Source organism: Geotrypetes seraphini, chromosome 2, assembly GCF_902459505.1.
Source record: "Geotrypetes seraphini chromosome 2, aGeoSer1.1, whole genome shotgun sequence".
Lineage (NCBI taxonomy): Eukaryota > Metazoa > Chordata > Amphibia > Gymnophiona > Dermophiidae > Geotrypetes > Geotrypetes seraphini.
In genome coordinates, this window is record NC_047085.1 from 184,347,159 (window position 1) to 184,367,030 (window position 19,872).

The following is a 19,872-nucleotide window of genomic DNA, read 5'->3' on the forward strand; positions in this document are numbered from 1 at the left end:
GATCCCTCCTTCCTGCCCAAAAGTCCACCAAAGTCGCCGCCAGGGATCCCTCCTTCATGCCTGTCCAACTAGCCGTCCCCAGAAATCACTCCTTCCTGCCCGCCCCACTCCACTGAAGCTACTAATGGGGATCCCTCCTTCCTGCCCATCAGAGGAAAGCCTTCTGGGTCAGCGGGGAAGGGGGGTTTCCCCAGTTACTTCAGTGGCACTTGTTGGGTGGGATACACAGGCAGCGGTTCACATGATGCATGTAGCTGACCCGGAAACCTTTTCTCTGGCATCAGAGGGAAGGCTTGTGGGTCAGCCACATGCAGCGTCTGAACCGCTGCCTGCGTGTCCCCCCAGCAAGTTTTGCTGAAGGCAGAAGGAGCGAGTGTGGCTCAAACAATTAAGGGGACATGATCTGGGACAAAGGGAGAAAGGAAGGAGAAGCACATTGGGATGTGTGAGTGGCACAATTTGGGGACAAAGGCGGGAAGGCAGGGAGCGGGAGGGGGGCACAAACAACATAGAAGGAGGGGAGGGGGCATGAACATGGGACACAGAAGGGAGGGAAAAAGAGGGCACTAACTTGGGACATAGGAAGGAGGGAATAGAAAGGGAGAATTGTTGGGCATGAGGGTGTGAGTGAGAGGGAATGAGATGGTGCACATGGGGAAAGAAAGAAAGAGAAAAATTGGGCATAGAGAGAGGAGTAAGGTGGAGATGCATGGAGAATAGAAGGATGAGAGGGAGAAATGTTGGATACGGTGGTGGGGAGGGAACAGAAGGACAGATTGAAGGGGATGCAAGGGGAAGGAATGTTGGACATAGTGATGGAGGGAGAGATGTGGCATTGTGCTGGCGAGGGGTGATAGAAGGAGAATGGGCAAGGGGCTGGTGGGCAGTGGTGAAAAATGCTGCACATGATCCAGGCAATGTTACTGAGGTGACATTGCATATTTTAAAGTCATCTGCCTTGACCTCTTTGAAAAAAACCCAAAACAACCCAAATATAAATTATAAACATTTTCTGTGTGTACAGTGTGCTTTGTGGTTACCAGGGCATGTCTGGGGCAGAGCCACGACGGGGGTACTCGGTTGATATTTGTTAGACTTAGTGGTATTCGGCTTGAAGAAGTTGAGAAACACTGTCCTAAAGCACACCTAACCATAGCAGTTTTCTGGAAATCCATAATGAATATATATGAGATTGATCTGCATACCCTCAAGAGCCAATGCATGCAGACTTGTCTCATGCATATTCATTACAAATATTTTGGAATAGGGCTGGTTACATGTGCTCTCCAGATTGAGATGTATACACATGCAAATTATCTACCCCATAAAAAAAAATCCCCCACCGCTCGCAACGGCCCTCCCCCTACAACCCCCGACAATCGCGAACCCACCCGAGCCACCTTTCCCCAGCACCAAAAAGATGGCAGGAGGGAAGCCCACTCCCTCCTGGCACTAGGGCTCATGCCCATGGCAGGATTAACCAATAGGCCAAGTAGGCATGTGCCTAGGCCCTGAAATGGTCAGGAGGGCCCGATGAAGGAGGGCATCAACATTGTTTTTTGCAAACGGCACAATGGGCTCTTCCAGCACCGATCGGCAACGCAGGCCCCCCCCATCAACAGAAAGTAAGACAAGCAAGCAACGCGGGTAAGAAAGGTAACGGGAACTGTAATTGTGCAATGTAATTGTGCAAGCGGTGCTGCTTGCCCAAAGCTTCCCTCTGACGCAGCTTCCTGTTTCCGCCTGGGCGCATGGTGGGGTGGGGTGGGGCGGGGCAGGGGGCCCAGTGTACTTGTGTGCCTAGGGGCCCTTGATGAATTAATCCTACCCTGCTCATGCCCGCCCGCCCGCCTGCTCCCCCGAAAAAACCACAAAGACTCCCCCTGCTCCCCCCTCCCCTGCTAGCCACCGGTTCTTAAGCCCCTCCCCGGTGCATCATGTGATGCACGGGGAGGGGCCTAAGGCCCTGATTGGCTCAGACGCCTCCTGCTCCTCCCTTGTAAAAATCCCATGTAAAATCTGCTAGCGCTTTCACTGGTAAATGTACATTTGCACACATTAAGTGCTAGTATTCTGTAAATTTGCAGGTTCCTAGTTATAGAATTGCCCTTATGAAGCTCGAAGATAAAGCTAAAAACAAGGACGAAATAATATTTGACAAGAAGCAGCTGTCCCTTAAACAGCGAGAGTTGATCAAGTAGCGTGTGCTTGGCAGGTTGTAAGAGTGTGACAGTGGCTCAAGGCAGGCCCAACACACTTAAACGTGGAACCGCCCCTGCCCCCTAACATGAGCAGAAACTCCCCCCCCCCTCCCTCGCCTCACCTTGGCCGGCGCTTCCCTCCAGGTGCAGAAGGCGCTGTAAGCAGCGTTCACTGCCTGGCGGCACTCGGGCGGCCCGCAGTCCGACACTCGCCGCAGCTCGGCGCCAGTCGCCGGCTCCAGCACGGGAAACCGGGCTGCCGCCGTCACCCAGCGTCCCCCGATGTAGCCGTCCGAGCGCACCAGGGGCGAGGCGGCCAGCTCCGAGGAGTAGCCTCGGGCCGGGCCCGACAGCCGGAGCCGGTGCGACAGCAGCAACCGGGACGCCATGCACGCACTGTCAGCCTGCAGCGCCGCAAGCCCGGGTCTTCCTCGCCCAGCACGAGCCGCTCTAACACGCACGCGCTCGCCTCAGCGGGCGCCCACTGAACGCACAGAACCTCCGGCCCTAGACTCGGAGCTGCAGTGGCGCGCGCGCGCACTTTGCGCCGACGCAGAGTTCAAGGCCGGCGAAAGCAGAGAGCGAAGTCCCTCCGGCGCTTATTGCCTGAGCGGACCACGAGACATGGTTTTAAAGCAGTCGCTGTACAATCAAAAGACTGGTTTTTTTTTAGCGTACGTCCTCCTAATGAAACTTAATAAAGACTATATTGTTGTATATAATATCCAAGTAGCACCACCTGCTGCTAAAAGCACCAGACTCATCGCTGGAGAAGGTTTTGCCCTTTGCTTTGAAAAAGAAAACATCTTTTCAACTGGCCCTGGGTGACAGAAGACTGCAAGAGCTGTGGGAAAACATCCCCGGGAAGCAAAAGAGAGGAAAGCAGTGCTATAAAAGAATGCATCATCTCTACACAATTCAATTGTCTTGTAAAAAAATAAAAATAAAGTATACTTATGTAAACCCATATTTAAGCTCCGGTATATATGATAATATTGATATTTATTATAGTCAAAAATAGATATAAAGCTAGAGCTATAATCACTAACATTTGTAAATACATATTATCAAATGTTAGGAAACGAGAAACATTGCACTTGTCTGCCAAGGCAAAATGGATCGAATGTGTACACAAAAGCACATTTCAACATGTTGCATGATATTTCAACGTGTCAAAGGCACGGCTAAAGGCAGATAAGCAACTCCTCCTTCAAAGGTCATAGCCCTAACCTGTCAAAACTTTGCAGGCTCCATTTTCCAGCAGATCAGCACCATGCTCCGGATTTGGTCTGTTCTAGTGGCTTTGATTTGCTACCAGTGCTCCAGGACCATGCAATGTGGTATTTCAACACATATAGAAATAGGTAAGGAGCATGTTGCAGTTGCATTCTTGTGCTTCTTTTCTTTTCTTTTTTTAAATTGTTGAGAGAGTGTGCTAAGTGTACCATAGGAATGCATAAACCGGATGGCATCAGCAGGTCAAATATATCCAGAAACAGGCATCAAAATGAGCATTTTTTTTGGTGTCAGGTCAAAAGCGCGCCAGGACAAAGGCGCGCGCAGACAACTGAGCGCAATGTGGAGCTGCGCGCCAAAGAAAATGACTGTTTTAAAGGGCTCCGACGGGGGGTGTGGGGGAACCCCCCCCCACTTTACTTTATACAGATCGTGCCGCGTTGTGGGGGGTTGTAACCCCCCACATTTTACTGAAAACTTCACTTTTTCCCTAAAAAACAGGGAAACAGTTAAGTTTCCAGTATAATGAGGGGGGTTACAAACCCCCCACAATTCCGCCGCGATCTGTATTAAGTAAAGTGGGGGGGTTCCCCAACAAAAACCCCCGTCGGAGCCCCTAAAACCACTCTTTTTCTTCAGCGCACGCTTCCATCATGCGCTCAGATGTCGGCGCGCGCCTTTGTCTTCGGCGGTTTTGTCTATGAACCTTTTTTTTTTTTGCTACTTCAGCTTGTCTGCGATGTTATTTGCTCACAGGTTTAAAGACAATAGACTGTTTTCAGTCCAGTTCTTTATATGTGAGCATTGGACCCCCTGAGGAAGGCGTGTTCGCCGAAACACAGACCGTGTAGGGTCCGGTTGGATTTTTATCACAGTATTTTTTATCATTGTACTTTTTAAATTGAATTTTCATGGTTTTATATGCCAGTGTTTAATAAATTATCTCCAGAACATCTGTATCCACAGTTTTTGTTTTTGTTTTCATCGGTGGATTGTTTTCACTGTGGATTTTTGGGTCTCCCCCATTTTTCTTTGTTGTGCTGCACTAACATAACACTGGCCAACACTCATTTTGATACCTCAAATGTTAGACCTGTTTCTGGATATATTTGACCTGCTGATGCCAAAAATGGCACTAGTTTTCTCCTATCAGCTCTAGTTTTTGAGATACCGAACATGTGCCATATACCACTCTACACTCTTCTTGCCCATTAAAAAAAAATCAGGATATTTTAATGTAGTCTTTTAAGTATGAAGGAAAAATTGAAAAGTGGACAACATGAAAATCTACTTATTTCATACCAAAAGCACAAGTTTATGATAGAAACTTTCCAGTCATTTGACACACAAGAAACTCCTTTTGTAAGACTTCCAAGAGTGGGATCTACTAGGACAATCCTGCATAAGATTACAACAGTTGTCTGCCATTATGTGTGCATCCCATCTTCCTTGGTATCTGGCTTCCATTGTTTTTATGTCTTGGTGAAATCTTTCACCTTGCTTTTAGCTTAAGTCACCAAGGTTCTCTGGAAAGCGATCTAAGTGACTGTGCAGATAATGGGTCTTAACATTCCTGTTACAGCCAAACCTGTTGAAATGAAAGAGCATATCCTCTACTAATTGTGTGTAGTTGTCTGCCTTCTTGTTGCCAAGAAAGTTTTTCACAACAAGAACAAATGAAGACCAGGCACATGATTTGATTTCATTCATTGATGCTATGAAATGTGGGTCATTTATAAGTTGTCTGCTCTGTGGACCATCAAAAATTCCTGCCTTCAGTTTCAACATGGTAAGTCCAGGTAACATATGCACTATGTAGTCAATGCATGAACTGTCTTTATTCAAAGCCTTTACAAATTGTTTCATCAGGCACAGCTTTATATGTAGTGGTGGCAGTATGATTCTATCTCATTCTACCAAAGGTTCGTTGATTATATTTTGGCCTCCAACCACCATATATTCCTTCAGATGACAATATTTTTTTTGCCCAATGTTCATGTTTGGCTCTACTATCCCAAAGGCATAAAAAGCAAGGATACTTGATGTAGCCACTTTGTTGACCAAGAAGCAAATTAATCATCTTCAAGTCCACGCAAATCACCCATTGATGTTCTTGGTAATTTATCTTTTCCAAGACAAAAGAGATGGCCTTGTACTCTTCTTTCATCCTGGTAGAGTGACCGATTGGAATAGAATCATATTTGTTGTCGTTATTTAAAAGAACACATTTCAAACTACGTTTTGAACTGTTGATGAAAAGACACCACTCACTTTCTTCAAAAGGTTTCCGATATCATTGCAGAATACTAAGTCGTTGCCTTCAGTAAAGAATGGCAGCAATCTTTTATCCTTCGATAAAATGCCATTTTCATTCCAGCCTGAAATATATTCTTTTCCTTTAGTCCTTTTCCTTTTCCTTTAGCAATTCAGAAGACTCCTTGGAAAGATTTAAGTCCCTGATCAGATCACTCAATTCATTCTGGTCAAAACGTTCACTATGTGAAGTTGTTTGGGAATCACTGCTCCTGCCCCCACTTTCTTTATCTTGTGCGATATCAGATATGCAAGACTCATCCTCTGAGAGCTGTAGTATGAAAAGTGGAACGGGTACAAGATCCGAGTGTGGAACAGGTCTCCTGGCTGAAGGCAGATCAGGATAAGACCACGTGTCACGATTTTGAATGATGCCTATGATATTAACAATACAAAAATAAGTCATTGAAGAGTGTTTTCGGTTCCCTCCAAACCATTGGTACTTCAAATTTCAGGCAGCTTCTCTTTCCATTTGGCCACTGGGGCAAATGCTCCGTACAAGTTTTGCATACAATAAGAGGAGCCCATGGCTTATCTTGATCTCCAAGCTTGACACCAAAATAACCTACATAAGCTTTTTTTACAAACCTAGAAATAGGCTTCCTACTTGCTTTCAGTGTGCACTCCCTACAAATATAGCAAAATATGTCGGGATAATTCATGCAGCTCTGTCTTGAAGTAGCCATAACCTCTATGGTGTTTGATCTGCAAAAATGAAATGATATGAGTGGAACTATACACACATTTCTATACAATCATAACTATTACACAGGTAAGTTACTTACCTTTTACAATCCAATGTTTTGGATGTAAAACTACAGTTGGAAATATGTAAACACTCACTATCCCCCACTTTTACAAAACTGCAATAGCGGTTTTTAGTGCAGGTTGGCGCGCTGAATGCTCTGCACTGCTCCCAATGCTCATAGAGTTCCTATGAGCGTCGGGAGCAGCACAGAACATTCAGCGCACCGGCCTGCGCTAAAAAACGCTATCGCGGATTTGTAAAAGGGGGTTATATCTGCCAACTTGTATGCAGAAACACAAACCAGGTAACAGAAGACCAAGTTGAAAAACCCGTTAGAGTTTAAATCTATGTGCAACTGTTTTAAACAGATCTGGTTGAGAAATCTTTGAGATATAAATTTATGTAGTCTAAGGAAACCATGGGGTTCTTTTATCAAGCTGCAGTAGGGGTTTAACGCACGCAATACCGCGTGTTAAACCGCCTGCCGCACTAGCCACCAACACCTGCATTGAGCAGGCGTTAGTTTTTTAGCCGTCTGCGGGGGTTAGCGCGTGATGAAATGTCCGATGCGCTAACCCCGCTAGCGCGGTGTGATAAAAGGAGCCCCATGTTTACCATCTACATTTTTTGCACATCATTATGTAATCTAACAGAACAAAGGCGATTTTGTCATTTGAGCTTTACATTTTTATGCCAGTGTGCAGTATTGGAAAGGATGTAGATGAATAGTTGTGAAACAAAGGTCATTATACAAAAAAATGTGGGTAATTTAAATACATAAATTTCCCATTCAAAAAGCTTGTTATAACATCCTGATTTTGCAGAAGAGATCTTTTAAATAGCGGTAAAAAAATTAATACATTCAACCATATCTAAGAAACTAGAGTTGATGCGGTCTATCCAATATAATTTTCTGAATCAGCGCCTCAAATAACCCCAGGAACAGGTTAAAAAAACCTCAAGGCACCAAGAAAAATTTTTTTTTGTTGTTGGCCTGTTTAATTTTTTACAAAACACATGAGTTAGGTGGAAAAGCTGAAAGATTGGATGCATCTAATTCATTTCTAGCCAAGATTATTGAGAGGGCAGTTCATGGAACAAGTCAGATTTTCTTATTTTGCATTATGCCCTTGAACAGCATCAGTTTATAAATCTTTATATACTCTCTCCTTAGATATGGAGGGCCATTTTTGAAAAGGATTTTGAAGTCTTATTTGGTCATTTCCTGCTAAACGTTCAAACTCGGAAGCACAGAAATATCCATTTTTGAAAGCTGAACCGGTAGACATCCAAACATATATATATATTTAAAATCACCTATTTGGCCATCTAGGCTGGCAGGACGTCCAACCCTTAGGACACCTAACTTTATACCCTATTTTTGACCAAAGAAACATCCAAGTTGAAAATGTCCACATCCAGATTGCTTGGACGTGGGAGTAGCCACACAGATATACCAACAGAGCAGTGGGATACCTTAGAGGGCACTGAACTTCACATAAAGAGTGCCAGAAGTACATCTCACCATAGAACCCTTATAATTTATGCTGAGCCCTCCAAAACTCCCCCCAAACCTACTAGATCCACCTGTCTACCTCCCTAATAACACTCATCATTGCAGGTGGCACCTATATGGCTAGTTTTGGTGGCACTGATAAGGGGGTTGGTCATACCAGGGGGTTGCCACCTACTGTCTCTTTTAACTGTATTACTCGCAGTCTTTGTAGAAAATGCCAAACAATGGCAGTCATCTCTGCTGTGTCTTCCAGAAATAATTAAAACAATATAATCTAATAAATATACAAAGGGGAACCATATATATTGAATTCAGCAACAAATCTTTATAAAAATAATGAAAGATCACTTTCTTGATTCAAGCCATTATCCTCTGCTCAGACCTCAATAACAATCTATCAACGTAACCTCCAGGTTGGACATGGAACTGTCAAAGCACAAAACTTGTAATCTTCAAACCTATGTCCTGTTTTTCTAGAGTGTTCTACAAGTGGTTTTTCTTTAACAGATTTTTTTTAATGGCACTCTTATGCTTCAAAATGCGTACGTTGAACTTCCTTTTGGTCTTACCAATGTACATCATACCACAAGGGCATATTGCAGCATACTCAACATCTTCTGTTTTGCAATCTGAAAAATGTCTCAGTTTAAACTTTACTTCTGTGCTAGGCTGAATAAATGTTTTAATATTCATATTCACTGAGCACATGGAGCATGTTCCACATTGAAAATGTCCATTTGGCAAATTTTTTTTAGGAATAGTATTTAAAGGTAAACTTGATGTTACAAGCAAATCTTTTATATGCTACCAACAAGCTTTTATTAGAGAAATGCTCTAAACTCTGCATCATATGCCAATTTATTTTAATAATGTGTTTAGAAGCATGTGTAAAAAATAATGGACAAACAATTTTATCATCTTCTTGCTTCTCTCTAGGTTTCAATATGTGTTCCCTTGATAATTTTGTTGCTCTTTGATAGCAATCATTAATTATCTTTTCTTGGTACTCTTTTTCCTTAAATCTAAATTTCATTTTAAACAATCTTTTTTATATGTTTCCTCTAGTGCAAAGTCATCATAATCTTAAGAACTGACTGTATGGAAGATTTCTTTTCAGTGATTTACTGTGACAACTTTGATAGTCCAGCAACTTATTTACATCTGTGGGTTTTCTATAGATATCCATTAGAAAAACCCCTTTATCAATAGTAATCTGGATATTTAAAAATGTATCATATTGCATGTGGAATTTCAAATTGTTATCTAATTAGTTCAACCAAGCTGTAAATCTTTGAAGTTCATCTATGGTACCTTTACAAATTACAAACACACCATCTATGTATCTTTTCCAAAACATAATTTTGTCTTTATATTGATGTTCTGTTAAATGTAATTTTTTTTAATTCAGCTACATATAAATTTGCCACTGAGGGAGCCATAGTGGCTTCCATGGCAGTTCTGTTTATCTGTTCATAGAAATTACCATTAAATGCAAAAAAGGTTTTTATCAGTGCTATCGTTGCAACTTCAACTATGAATTCTGTTGGAATCCTCAAACAGAAATCTCTTTGTCTTATGACTTCTCTAATTATCTGTATAGCTTCTTGCTGGGGGATATTAGTATATAATGATTCAACATCAAATGTTGCAAGGATCACATTATCTATACCCCGTAAATTACTAAGGCCCCCTTTTACTAAACCACGCTAGCGGTTTTTAGTGCTGGGTGCCATGCTGAATGCCCTGCACTGCTCCCGACAACTATAGGAACTCAGAACTGCGCTCCCATTGGGGAGGATGTTCCCCCCCGTACAGTGAAAACTCTCGTTTTCAGGGTGGGAGTCCCCACCCCCACCCTCTAACGGGAGCTCAAGAACTTCTAAGTGTAGTGGGGCCACACACTCCTGTAGAGTACAAAATAGAAGGCCTCAAAGCGGCAGCGTGCATTTCTCCTCGCAAATGTCAGTGCGGGATTGTCGGCGCACCGTTGTCCCCCGCGGTTTTGACACCACTAACCTTTAGGCACCATTTATACAATTTTTCTGTAAATGCTCCCATGTTAACTCAGCGTTAACTAGTTAGTGTACACTGATGTGAATTCACTAGCTGGATAACACTATCCCTGCCCATGAGGTACCCGCTCTCAAAAAAAAGTACACTAACCACACATTAGGGCATAATGTCATTTAGTAAAAGGACCCCCTAATTCTTATATCAAACACCACTTCCAGAATCACAACCACACAGAATTCTTAAAATCATGTGTGTCCTCAAAGAACTTTGAAAGGTTTGAAGTGTCCTTGTACTCCATAAAATGCATGTAAGAAATGCCTAATTGGTTCAGCTCCATTAAGTGCTAATTTAAGAAAAGTAAGTAAACTGATTTTCAAAATTATTTTATATCTTCTGTGAAATATATGTCGCTTTGGGATTGCCGATAGCATTTTGTAACCTGTATTTTTTGTTTGTTTGTAGCCCACAGAGCTCTGGAATTTTTTAGTCAGCGTGAAGGTAGTGTCAATTATAGACAGGTACGAGACTTTCAACATTTCTCTTGCCTTTGAACCTTGTCCTCTAACCATTTTAGAACAGTCCATTATGATTTTGGGGGGGTCAGGAGAGATTTTTCATACCATCAATTAAGGTCAGCAGCATCACTATCAGCTACTACTTGCTTCCCCACTTTTTTCCATCAGTACCCCAGAGCATTACCACACTGTCTTTGTAGAAACATTAACTGTGGTAACATGAGTAAGGGTGGGCCTGGAGCTAGGATAAACTGGAGCCATACAATGAGTGCAAGTCAAAGAAAATACTATTATAGATATCAGGTAATGAATTGTCCATGGCGGCACCTGACCTCTTGTGGTGGGGCTATGCCCTCCTATACTCTCCCAAAGTAGGAGTGCCCCCCATACCTCCTCAAAATAAGAGCACCCCCTCACATCCCCCAAGGTAGGAGAGTCCCTCTCTGCCCCGCATTCCATCTGCTCGCTTTCCATCTGCTCCGCCCCGCATTCCATCTGCTCGCACCAGTCTTGGCTCCCTTCTGACATCACGTCCTGGTCCTGTGACTAGGAAGTGATGTCGGAAAGGAGCCAAAGCTAGCCGAGCAGAGGGTAGAAGATGTTTGCACCAGTGAACATTTCAAGAGGTATACAGCGGGGAGCAGAGAGGAGGGGGGGGGCAGAGAAGAGGAGAGGCACGATTCATTGCAGTTCATTGTGGCTGTCATGGAGAGGATGATTCATCATGGCCATGATGAAACGTCCCGCAATGAAATATCCATGATACATAATATATCGTCCCATTCGGAGGATTTTTTTTTTTTCTGATTCTGACCTCAAACTACAACTAGGCCGATATACAGATAACATCTGTTTTAGTTGCCAAGGGTCATCTTTTAGTATAGAACAAAGGGGGTATGTCATGGATGTTACAAGAAAAACTTTAGAAATACATAAACTGCCTAAATTAGACTAACTTAGGTGTTTTGATTCTAGATGTTATCTGTTCCCATGAGGGTTAAAAATAGAAAAACTGTTTTTTATATTTTATTTTTTCTAAACACCTAATTTATTTTAGGTAAAGGGCAGGCATATCATGATTAAAGATGATCAGATCATAGGACCTCCTATGATCTATATATTATTTTAGGTCCACATCCTGATTCCAAGTTGTAGTCACCTACGCCTGTCCCACCTCACCTAACTCACCTGAGCGGAAGTAAAATTAAGCAGCTGTAACGGAGCTTCATGAAACATGAGATGATCTCCCGACATTAGGAACTTGTAAAAGCAACGACACCAGGCATTTTTTTTGCCAGTGCATCGCAATAAAAATGTTTTGAGCTGTAAATGTGAGGGGCAACGCTGTTCATTTTCCCCTGAAGAAGATCTATTTTGCACGGATTGAAACGCCTGTTTCTTCTGTTAGAAGGGCATTGGGAGTAACACATCTTTACCCAGTGCTGGTTCATGGGTCATACCACCTAAGATAAGTGTTGCTTTCTCTATTCATAATATTGCTTGATGGTTTGAATCTATACACTTTTTTGATTTTGAGTTAGAGATATACAGTATATATTTTTTGAAAATGTTTCATTGTTATATTATTTATTAAGTACACATCTGCAACAGCTATTTTTTGATGTTGTTACGCGAAACAGGTGAGGTAGGTGAGGTGGGACACTGCGACCATCCTGTTTCATCTAAAGTTAGTGAGTATCCTGTACATATTTGCATATGTTTCATATCCTATCCTTGATGGAATGATGAGCTTTTGTGCTTTTCCACAGCTATTGTTAAAACATCAGGATGCGTTCCAGGCTGGAAGTGTGTATCCTGACGCTTTCTACCCTGACATCTGTAAGAAGGGTAAAATAAATAAATAAAAATATATTAGCATATCAAAATATTTAGAATTTTGCATAATAACATAGGGGCCTTTTTACTAAGCTGTGCTAAGAAATGGTCTTAGGCAAGACTTTCCTGCGAGCTAAGCCCATCATTAGCATGGCCATAAATTCGGCCTATTTCTTTTTTTTTTTTTTTAAATGTACACTAATGTTAACATTAGCACATGACAATTATATAATATTAACACAGGAGCACTTACTGCCTCCTACGCCCATATTCTATAAATGGTGCCTTAAGTTAGGTGCCTAACTTAAGTTGAAAACACTGTTTAAAAAGAAAAGGATTTTAAAACAAAAACTGTAGGTGCCTATCGGCACCTTAAAAAAACAGCACCTGCATCGCACCTAAGGCCACTGTAGGCGTGGCTAATGCCAGAAGTGGCATTAGGTGTCATAAAGCGCTTCCGTAAGTGCGATTCACGTGAAAGGTAGGCGCCAGAAAAGTAGGCCTTGAAAACCATGGCCTACATTTCCAGTGTCTATCTTTCCTGAAGCCACGATTCTATAAATGGCGTCGTTGCTTCATTGACATGCGATCAGTGGCTGTTTTTTAAGGCAGCTGATGATGATGGTGCCATGTATAGAATCCAGGCCTAAGGGCCCCTGCTTTAACCAGTTAATATGGTGGTAATGTCAGTACGCTAGCTGATTAGCACATCAACATCCATTCTCTGCCCCTGACACACCCTCTACCAAAAAAATATAAGAAAAATACCATGAGCTTAGTGCATGCAGATGGCAAAATACATAATATTTTAGTGCATGCTATATTAGGCCATTTTTCCTGCATTAGGCATGCATTAGTGCCTAGTGCAACTTAGTAAAAGGGCCCCATAGTGAATGATGGAAAAAAAAAACCCAGCTTGGCCAATCTATTCTGCCTAATAAAGTGATTTAACCTGCCACTCTATACAGGATACATCCCCCTATGCCTTTCTTTAGGGTTGTTTCTGCTATTCCATGCCCTGGCATTTTTTGCCGAACCTACAAATCAAAAGTGGAGTTTGGGTCGGTTTTGGTGCTGAAGCAGAAACTGAAATTGAAATTTGGTTGGCCTCTATCTGAGTAGTTGTTGAAAATGATAGAATCTGCTCTTGATGGTTGCTTGGAATTAGAGATCAGTGTACATAAAAACATAGAAATATGATGGCAGATAAAGGCCACTGGATTCCAGAAATGTCACTATTCTCAGTTTTAAATATGTTTCTATTAATTTATTTACCACAGAAGTCAGACTTATCGGCCTTTAGTTCCCTACTTCTTCCTTACTTTTGTGGAGAGGGACCACATCCATCCTTCTCCAGTCCCTCCAGTACATAAGAACATAAGAATAGCCTTACTGGGTCAGACCAGTGGTCCATCAAGCCCAGTAGCCCATTTTCACGTTGGCCAATCTAGGTCACTAGTACCTGGCCAAAACCCAAGGAGTAGCAATATTCCCTGCTACCGATCCAGGGCAAGCAGTGGCTTCCCCCATGTATTTCTCAATAACAGACTATGGCCTTTTCCTCCAGGAAATTGTCCAAAACCTTTCTTAAAACCAGCTACGCTATCTGCTCTTACCACATCCTCTGGCAATGTGTTACAAGTTTAACTATTCTCTGAGTGAAAAAAAATTTCCTCCTATTGGTTTTAAAAGTATTTCCCTGTAACTTCATTGAGTGTTCCCTAGCCTTTGTAATTTTTGATGGAGTGAAAAATTGATCCACTTGTACCTGTTCTACTCCACTCAGGAGTGTGTAGACTTCAATCATATCTCCCCTCAGCCGTCTCTTTTCCAAGTTGAAGAGCCCTACCCTTTTTAGTCTTTTCTCATGTGAGAGGCATTCCATCCCCTTTATCATCTTGGTCGCTCTTCTGTGAACCTTTTCTAGCACCACTATATCTTTCTTGAGATAAGGAGACCAGAATTAAATGCAATACTCCAGATGAGGTCACACCATGGAGCGATACAGGGGCATTGTAACATTCTTAGTCTTGTTAACCATCCCTTTTTTCATAATTCCTAGCATCCTGTTTACTTTTTTGACTGCCGCCGCTCATTGGGCGGAAGGTTTCATTGTTTTGTCTACGATGACACCTAGCATCCGGTAACTGTGATTCGGGTTATTCTTCCTAATGTACATTTGTCCACATTAAATTTCATCTGCCACTTGGACGCCCAGTCTTCCAGTTTCCTAAGGTCCGCCTGAAATTTTTCACAATCCGCATGCGTTTTAAAACTTTGAACAATTTAGTGTCATCTGCAAATTTAATCACCTCACTCATCATTCCAATTTCTAGATCATTTATAAATAAGTTAAATAGTACCGGTTCCAGTACAGACCCCTGCGGCACACCACTGTTTACTCTCCTCCATTGAGAAAAATGACCATTTAACCCTACCCTCTGTTTTCTTTTTGATAACCAATTCCTAATCCACAACTGAACTTTGCCACCTATCTGGTGACTCTTTCATTTTCTCAGGAGCCTTTCAGGAGCTTTTATCAAAAGCTTTCCGAAAATCCACTACATCAACTGGCTCACCTTTATCCACGTTTATTCATACCTTCAGAGAAGTCAAACAAATTGGTAAGGCAAGATCTCATGTTCTAGAGAAGCATTGAAAAAGTCAGCCAGTGGAGACGCTAGAGATTCTCTAAGTTCCTTTAGTACTCTCAGATGTACACCATCCGGCTCTTCTTTGTCCTCCTTTAGCTAGCTCCTCACGAACACAATCTTCTGAAAATCAATTAGGATCTACCACACTTTAATTCACATGGCCAGCGTTTCACGTTCATGGCTGCTTCAGGGTGTGAACACACTGCAAAGACCTGTATTGTCAGAAACCTCCTCAGTGGTATCTTGCTGCTTCCATCCATGAACATGAAACGCTGACCATCGTTGGCGTGACAGTTATTTGTTAATCTTTGAAATTTTACTGGATTTACTTGCATTGCACAGAGCACCAATTGAATTTGCATATGAGGAGATTTTTAATGCCTATGAGGTTTACCCTGCTATACCTGTCACTGTAGGATGGAGGTTGGGATCTGAGGCTTTTCCCTCCTCAGTTTTCATTTTATTGGTGGTTCTTTTCCTCTGAATACTTGTTGCAGTGCCCCTGTATTAGTGTTTGTGTTATACGTATGTAGGATACCCCAATCAACATCTGGCATGTTAAAATCACCTATACTTCCCTTTTATAGCTATGTTCGGAATGTCTACTATTGAAGCTTTGTCCACTTCTGTCTGTGAAGGATGCCTGTACATGAGTCTAGCTGCTCCCAAGGTTCCTGACTTGTGATTTAAGGAGGAGTTCATATATCCCAAAAGAGATTTTGATGTTGGGTATATATCCACTTGTGTTAGGAATCCTCAGGAATATCACTTGTATGCCACCTTTTGTGTGGTTACACATTCATATATACAGATACTTATTTTGTATCTGGGGCAATAGAGGATTAAGTGACTTGCATGGGGTTACAAGGAGCAGTGCTGGGATTTGATCCCATAACTTCTATGTGCAGAGGTAACAGCTCTATCACTAGGCCGCTCCTCACCTCCAAGAGCTCATTATTACTTGGGTTCAGGCAAAGTATGTGTGTAGCACATTCTTGAATTTCTGTTATCAGCCACCTGTGCTCGGTTCAGCAGATTTAACTCCTCAGAGATCAGATTTGTCACCTCCCAGACCTGAGTGTAACGGAACCATGATTCAATGACTGAAGTTCCATCAAAAACTTCTTCCAGCATGCAGGCTTTTAGGCTTTTGAGCGCATTGTATAGACCAGTGGTCTCAAACTCAAACCCTTTGCGGGGCCACATTTTGGATTTGTAGGTACTTGGAGGGCCGCAGAAAAAATAGTTAATGTCTTATTAAAGAAATGTCTTATTAAAGTTTATAAAACTTTCCTTTAACAGTTAAAAGGGGAGATATATAAACTATAAAGAGTTTTACCTCATGCAAAATTGTCATTTCTTTAATAAGACATTAACTATTTTTTCTGCGGCCCTCCAAGTACTCTATTTTTTTCTGCAGCACTCACATTTAAAGTTCAATATCTTTTCTTTCTCAAAACTGGCACATTTCAATCACTAAATTGAAAATAAAATCATTTTCCTACCTTTGTTTGTTAATTTCATCAGTCTCTGGTTGCACTTTATTCTTCTGACTGTGCATCCAATACTTCTTCCTTTCTTTCAGCCTCCTGTATGCTTCCTCTCCTCCAGACCTCATTCCCTCCCCCAACTTTTTCTTTCTTTCTCTATGTCTGTCTTTCTCTGATTCCGTGCCCCTTTTTTTGCTTTATTTCTGGTTCCCTGTCACCCCTCCTTCTTTCTTTCTTCCTTCCTTCCTTCGTGCCCCATTTTTTGCTTTTTTTTCTGGCTCCCTGTCCCCACCCCACCTTTTTTCTTTCTTTCTTCCTTCATTCCTGCCCTCCCCATGCCACCGCCGCCGCGGAATAGGCTGCTGCCGATGCCGCTATCGGGAACAGGCCGAGATCTCCTTGCTTCTCTTCTGCACGGGGCCGACCAACTCTCGCTGCCCGACGTCAATTCTAACGTCGGAAAGGACGTTCCGGGCAGCCAGGCAGCGATTGGCTAGCCAGAACGTCCTCTCAACGTCAGAATTGACTTCGGGCCGCGAGAGTTGGTCGGCCCCGCAGGGAAGAGAAGCAGGGAGATCAAAGAACACGATGCCGGCCTGATCCCCGATGGCAGCAGTAAGAAGGGAAGGGAAGCAGGTTGGGCACCACTGCTCTAGACGAGCCGCGAGCCGCACTCTAGGGAAAACAGTGGACTGCCCCCCCCCCCCATGGTACGCCACTGGAGCAGCAGCATGTCTGGCCGGCTCGTTCGTTCAAAGCCGCGGGTGGCGGCTCCTTGCGAGATCCATGCCTGCGTCTGAAGCCTCTCTGATGTTGTGACATCAGAGAGGCTTCCGATGCAGGAGTGGATAGCTATCCAATGAACTTTCATTTGATATGTAAACCCTCAATCATTTAGACCTGATGAAGAGAAGATAACTCTCTCATAAACTTGACAAAGATGCATTATATTAATCAGCTAAAAAGATGTACCTGCAACTACAACATGGCTTTTAGCAATCCCAATTATCTACTCAGAAGCAGTCAGAAAATTTTATGTGATAGGTACATTCCACATGACTAAGGAGCTACACATCTTTTAAAAGTTGAACACTGAGCCTAATGATTTTTATATTTTATTTAACTAGGAATCTCCCATGAGGTGTCAGAAGACACTCACTGGACCCCGTTTCTCAACACCAGCATCAATTACATCAGAAAGAACTATCCCCAGCCCTGGGAGGAAGTAAGTACTTCTCAGAAGCTACAGTCATTGCTTAGGGGAGAAGGGGGCTTTTTTTTTTGAGTTTCTGATCTATTAATTCTATTGATCAAGTTGTGGAAATTTATGGCTAGATTTCAATTTTGGGAAAAGGTGGGAGCATAAAAAGTTTACACAATTTTTCTTTAAAAATAGGTCCAAAGACTTCCTGGGACAACATATTCAGATTTTTCCTGATGTCTCTAGAGAGACTCAAAAAAGAAGGAAAGAATTTCTACTCCTAAAACCTGGAGTGACTCAAATAGGGGGTATTTTCTTCTTGAGATATCCATGTAAATGTGTGGTTAGATATTTATCATTGAAGTATATTTTTACAGAGCCATCTCAATTGATTAGTTTTCTCTCAGTGAAACGTCTTGAAAAAGGAATAACAGCATCCATGGAAAGTTAGCTCCCTGCACTTTAGTAAGACATGGATTTTCTTTTAATTAATTTGAATTATACCTATTCTACTCTTTAATCTTGGATCCAATAAACATTGAGGACTAGTGTAAGATTAGCTAGATTATTATTATTTTATTTATCTATTTTTATTTTTTAATTAAATGGAATTATGATCGTGGTATATCTTAACTTTTGAATCTTAGTTTAGTATATTGTTTGATCTCACTTTACTGTACAAGATGTATATGCTTGGTAATATTGTAAAATTCTATAAATAAATAAATTTAAAAAAAAAAGTTTACACAATTTTTAAATAAAATATCCCTTAACTAAGGCTTCAAGCAACCCCAACATCATGAAATAAAAGTACCGATACCTACAGAGAAACCATTTAACTAAAAAGCAGCAGGGAGGCTTAGCTGGGAAGCAATAATCTTGGGAATTATATTTGAAACCCCTCCCCCTCAAAACAAACCAAAAAGGTACTGGGACAGGAAGGACTGTGTGTGCCTTTATCAATCTTCTCTCTGCCACCATGTCTCCTCCCCCTGTCCTCCCTTATTTTCTCGCTACCCTTCCTCTTTGGGCAAATCACTTAACTCTCCATTGCCCCAGTTACAATAAAACTTAAATTATGAAGTGTTATAGCCTTAAAGTGGAATCAATCTTCTGGACCCATGCTCTAGGATTGGTGTTTAAAGCTAACTCATTTGGTGGAACTGGAAAAATTGACTGATAAGCATCATGGTCATTGTGACCTTTCTCACGAATGATGAACTCAGACATGTGGTTTTGCATAAGTAAACTGGAGTATGTGAGCTGTATTTTGAGAGCGGTTTTTGTACAGATTTTCTTTTTACTTTGTCTCTAATGACTTATTTTGTATTCTTTGTATTTTTTCTTGAGGGGAAGGGTATTAGATGTTTGAAGAGGGCTGATTGGCTTTGTTGTATATTTGAGGATTCTGTTTATTTTGTACTCTTGTCCTCTTGGAGGGTTATGTTCTACTTTTGATATGGGGTAAAACGTTCAATAAAAATGTATTAAAAAAAACAAACAAACCCTAGCTTAAATTATAAACACACTAGAGACAGAGAAAGTACCTACATATAATACATGTAAATGATTTGACTGTACCACAGAAGGGCAGTATATCAAATCCTATTTACTGTATATACTCGAATATAGGATGAGATTTTTCAGCCAAAAAAATTTCCCAAAAATGGGGGTCTCGTCCTATATTCGGGTCATCATACAATGAAGACCCAACCACCTGCCGGACGATACGGCAGGCCAGGACAAGAGGGATGTCTCCCGTCCCAATCGATTAATTTTTTTTTTTAAAAACCACTTTTTAAACTAACCCCCCCCCCCCGCACTTACCTTTTGCGCTGTTTTTAATGCCTGGAGGTCCAGTGGTGTTCGGGGCAGGAATGATCTTTCCGCGTCCTGCCCCGTGCTAAGCCTCTCCGTCCCCGGTTCCCATATCGCGGCCAGCGGTGCACCCGACAGGGCCGAGCTTTTCATGCTTTCTGCTTGGCCTGGCACTGCTCTCTGAATGGTCGCTGCCAGTTCTCGTGGAGCAGCACTTGAATATTAAGCCCGCATCTTATATTCGAGTCAACCATTTTTCCTTCTTTATGGGGAAAAATGGGGGTCTTGACTTATATTCGAGTATATATGGTACCCTTTTCCTGCACAACTG

The 19,872-nt window shown here is 42.1% G+C and overlaps 2 protein-coding genes across 5 annotated transcripts in view; one reads left to right on the forward strand and one right to left on the reverse strand.

Moving 5' to 3' along the window:
* Window positions 1–3,067, reverse strand: part of ALDH5A1 (aldehyde dehydrogenase 5 family member A1) — a 42,436-nt gene extending 39,369 nt beyond the window's left edge. The window contains exon 1 of the mRNA XM_033934502.1: window positions 2,324–3,067. Within this exon, the coding sequence (XP_033790393.1) occupies window positions 2,324–2,590 (267 nt within the window). The 5' untranslated portion in view covers window positions 2,591–3,067. The remainder of the gene's footprint in view (window positions 1–2,323) is intronic.
* Window positions 3,068–3,088: 21 nt separating this feature from the next.
* Window positions 3,089–19,872, forward strand: part of GPLD1 (glycosylphosphatidylinositol specific phospholipase D1) — a 111,740-nt gene continuing 94,956 nt past the window's right edge. For 2 of the 4 annotated variants that reach the window (XM_033934498.1, XM_033934499.1), the window contains exons 1-4: window positions 3,089–3,565; window positions 10,490–10,545; window positions 12,312–12,390; window positions 17,650–17,747. In XM_033934498.1, coding sequence (XP_033790389.1) covers window positions 3,475–3,565; window positions 10,490–10,545; window positions 12,312–12,390; window positions 17,650–17,747 — 324 coding nt within the window. In that variant the 5' untranslated portion in view covers window positions 3,089–3,474. Of the gene's footprint in view, window positions 3,566–10,489; window positions 10,546–12,311; window positions 12,391–17,649; window positions 17,748–19,872 lie in introns of those variants that run through there. The other 2 variants (XM_033934501.1, XM_033934500.1) reach the window with 2 other exon arrangements.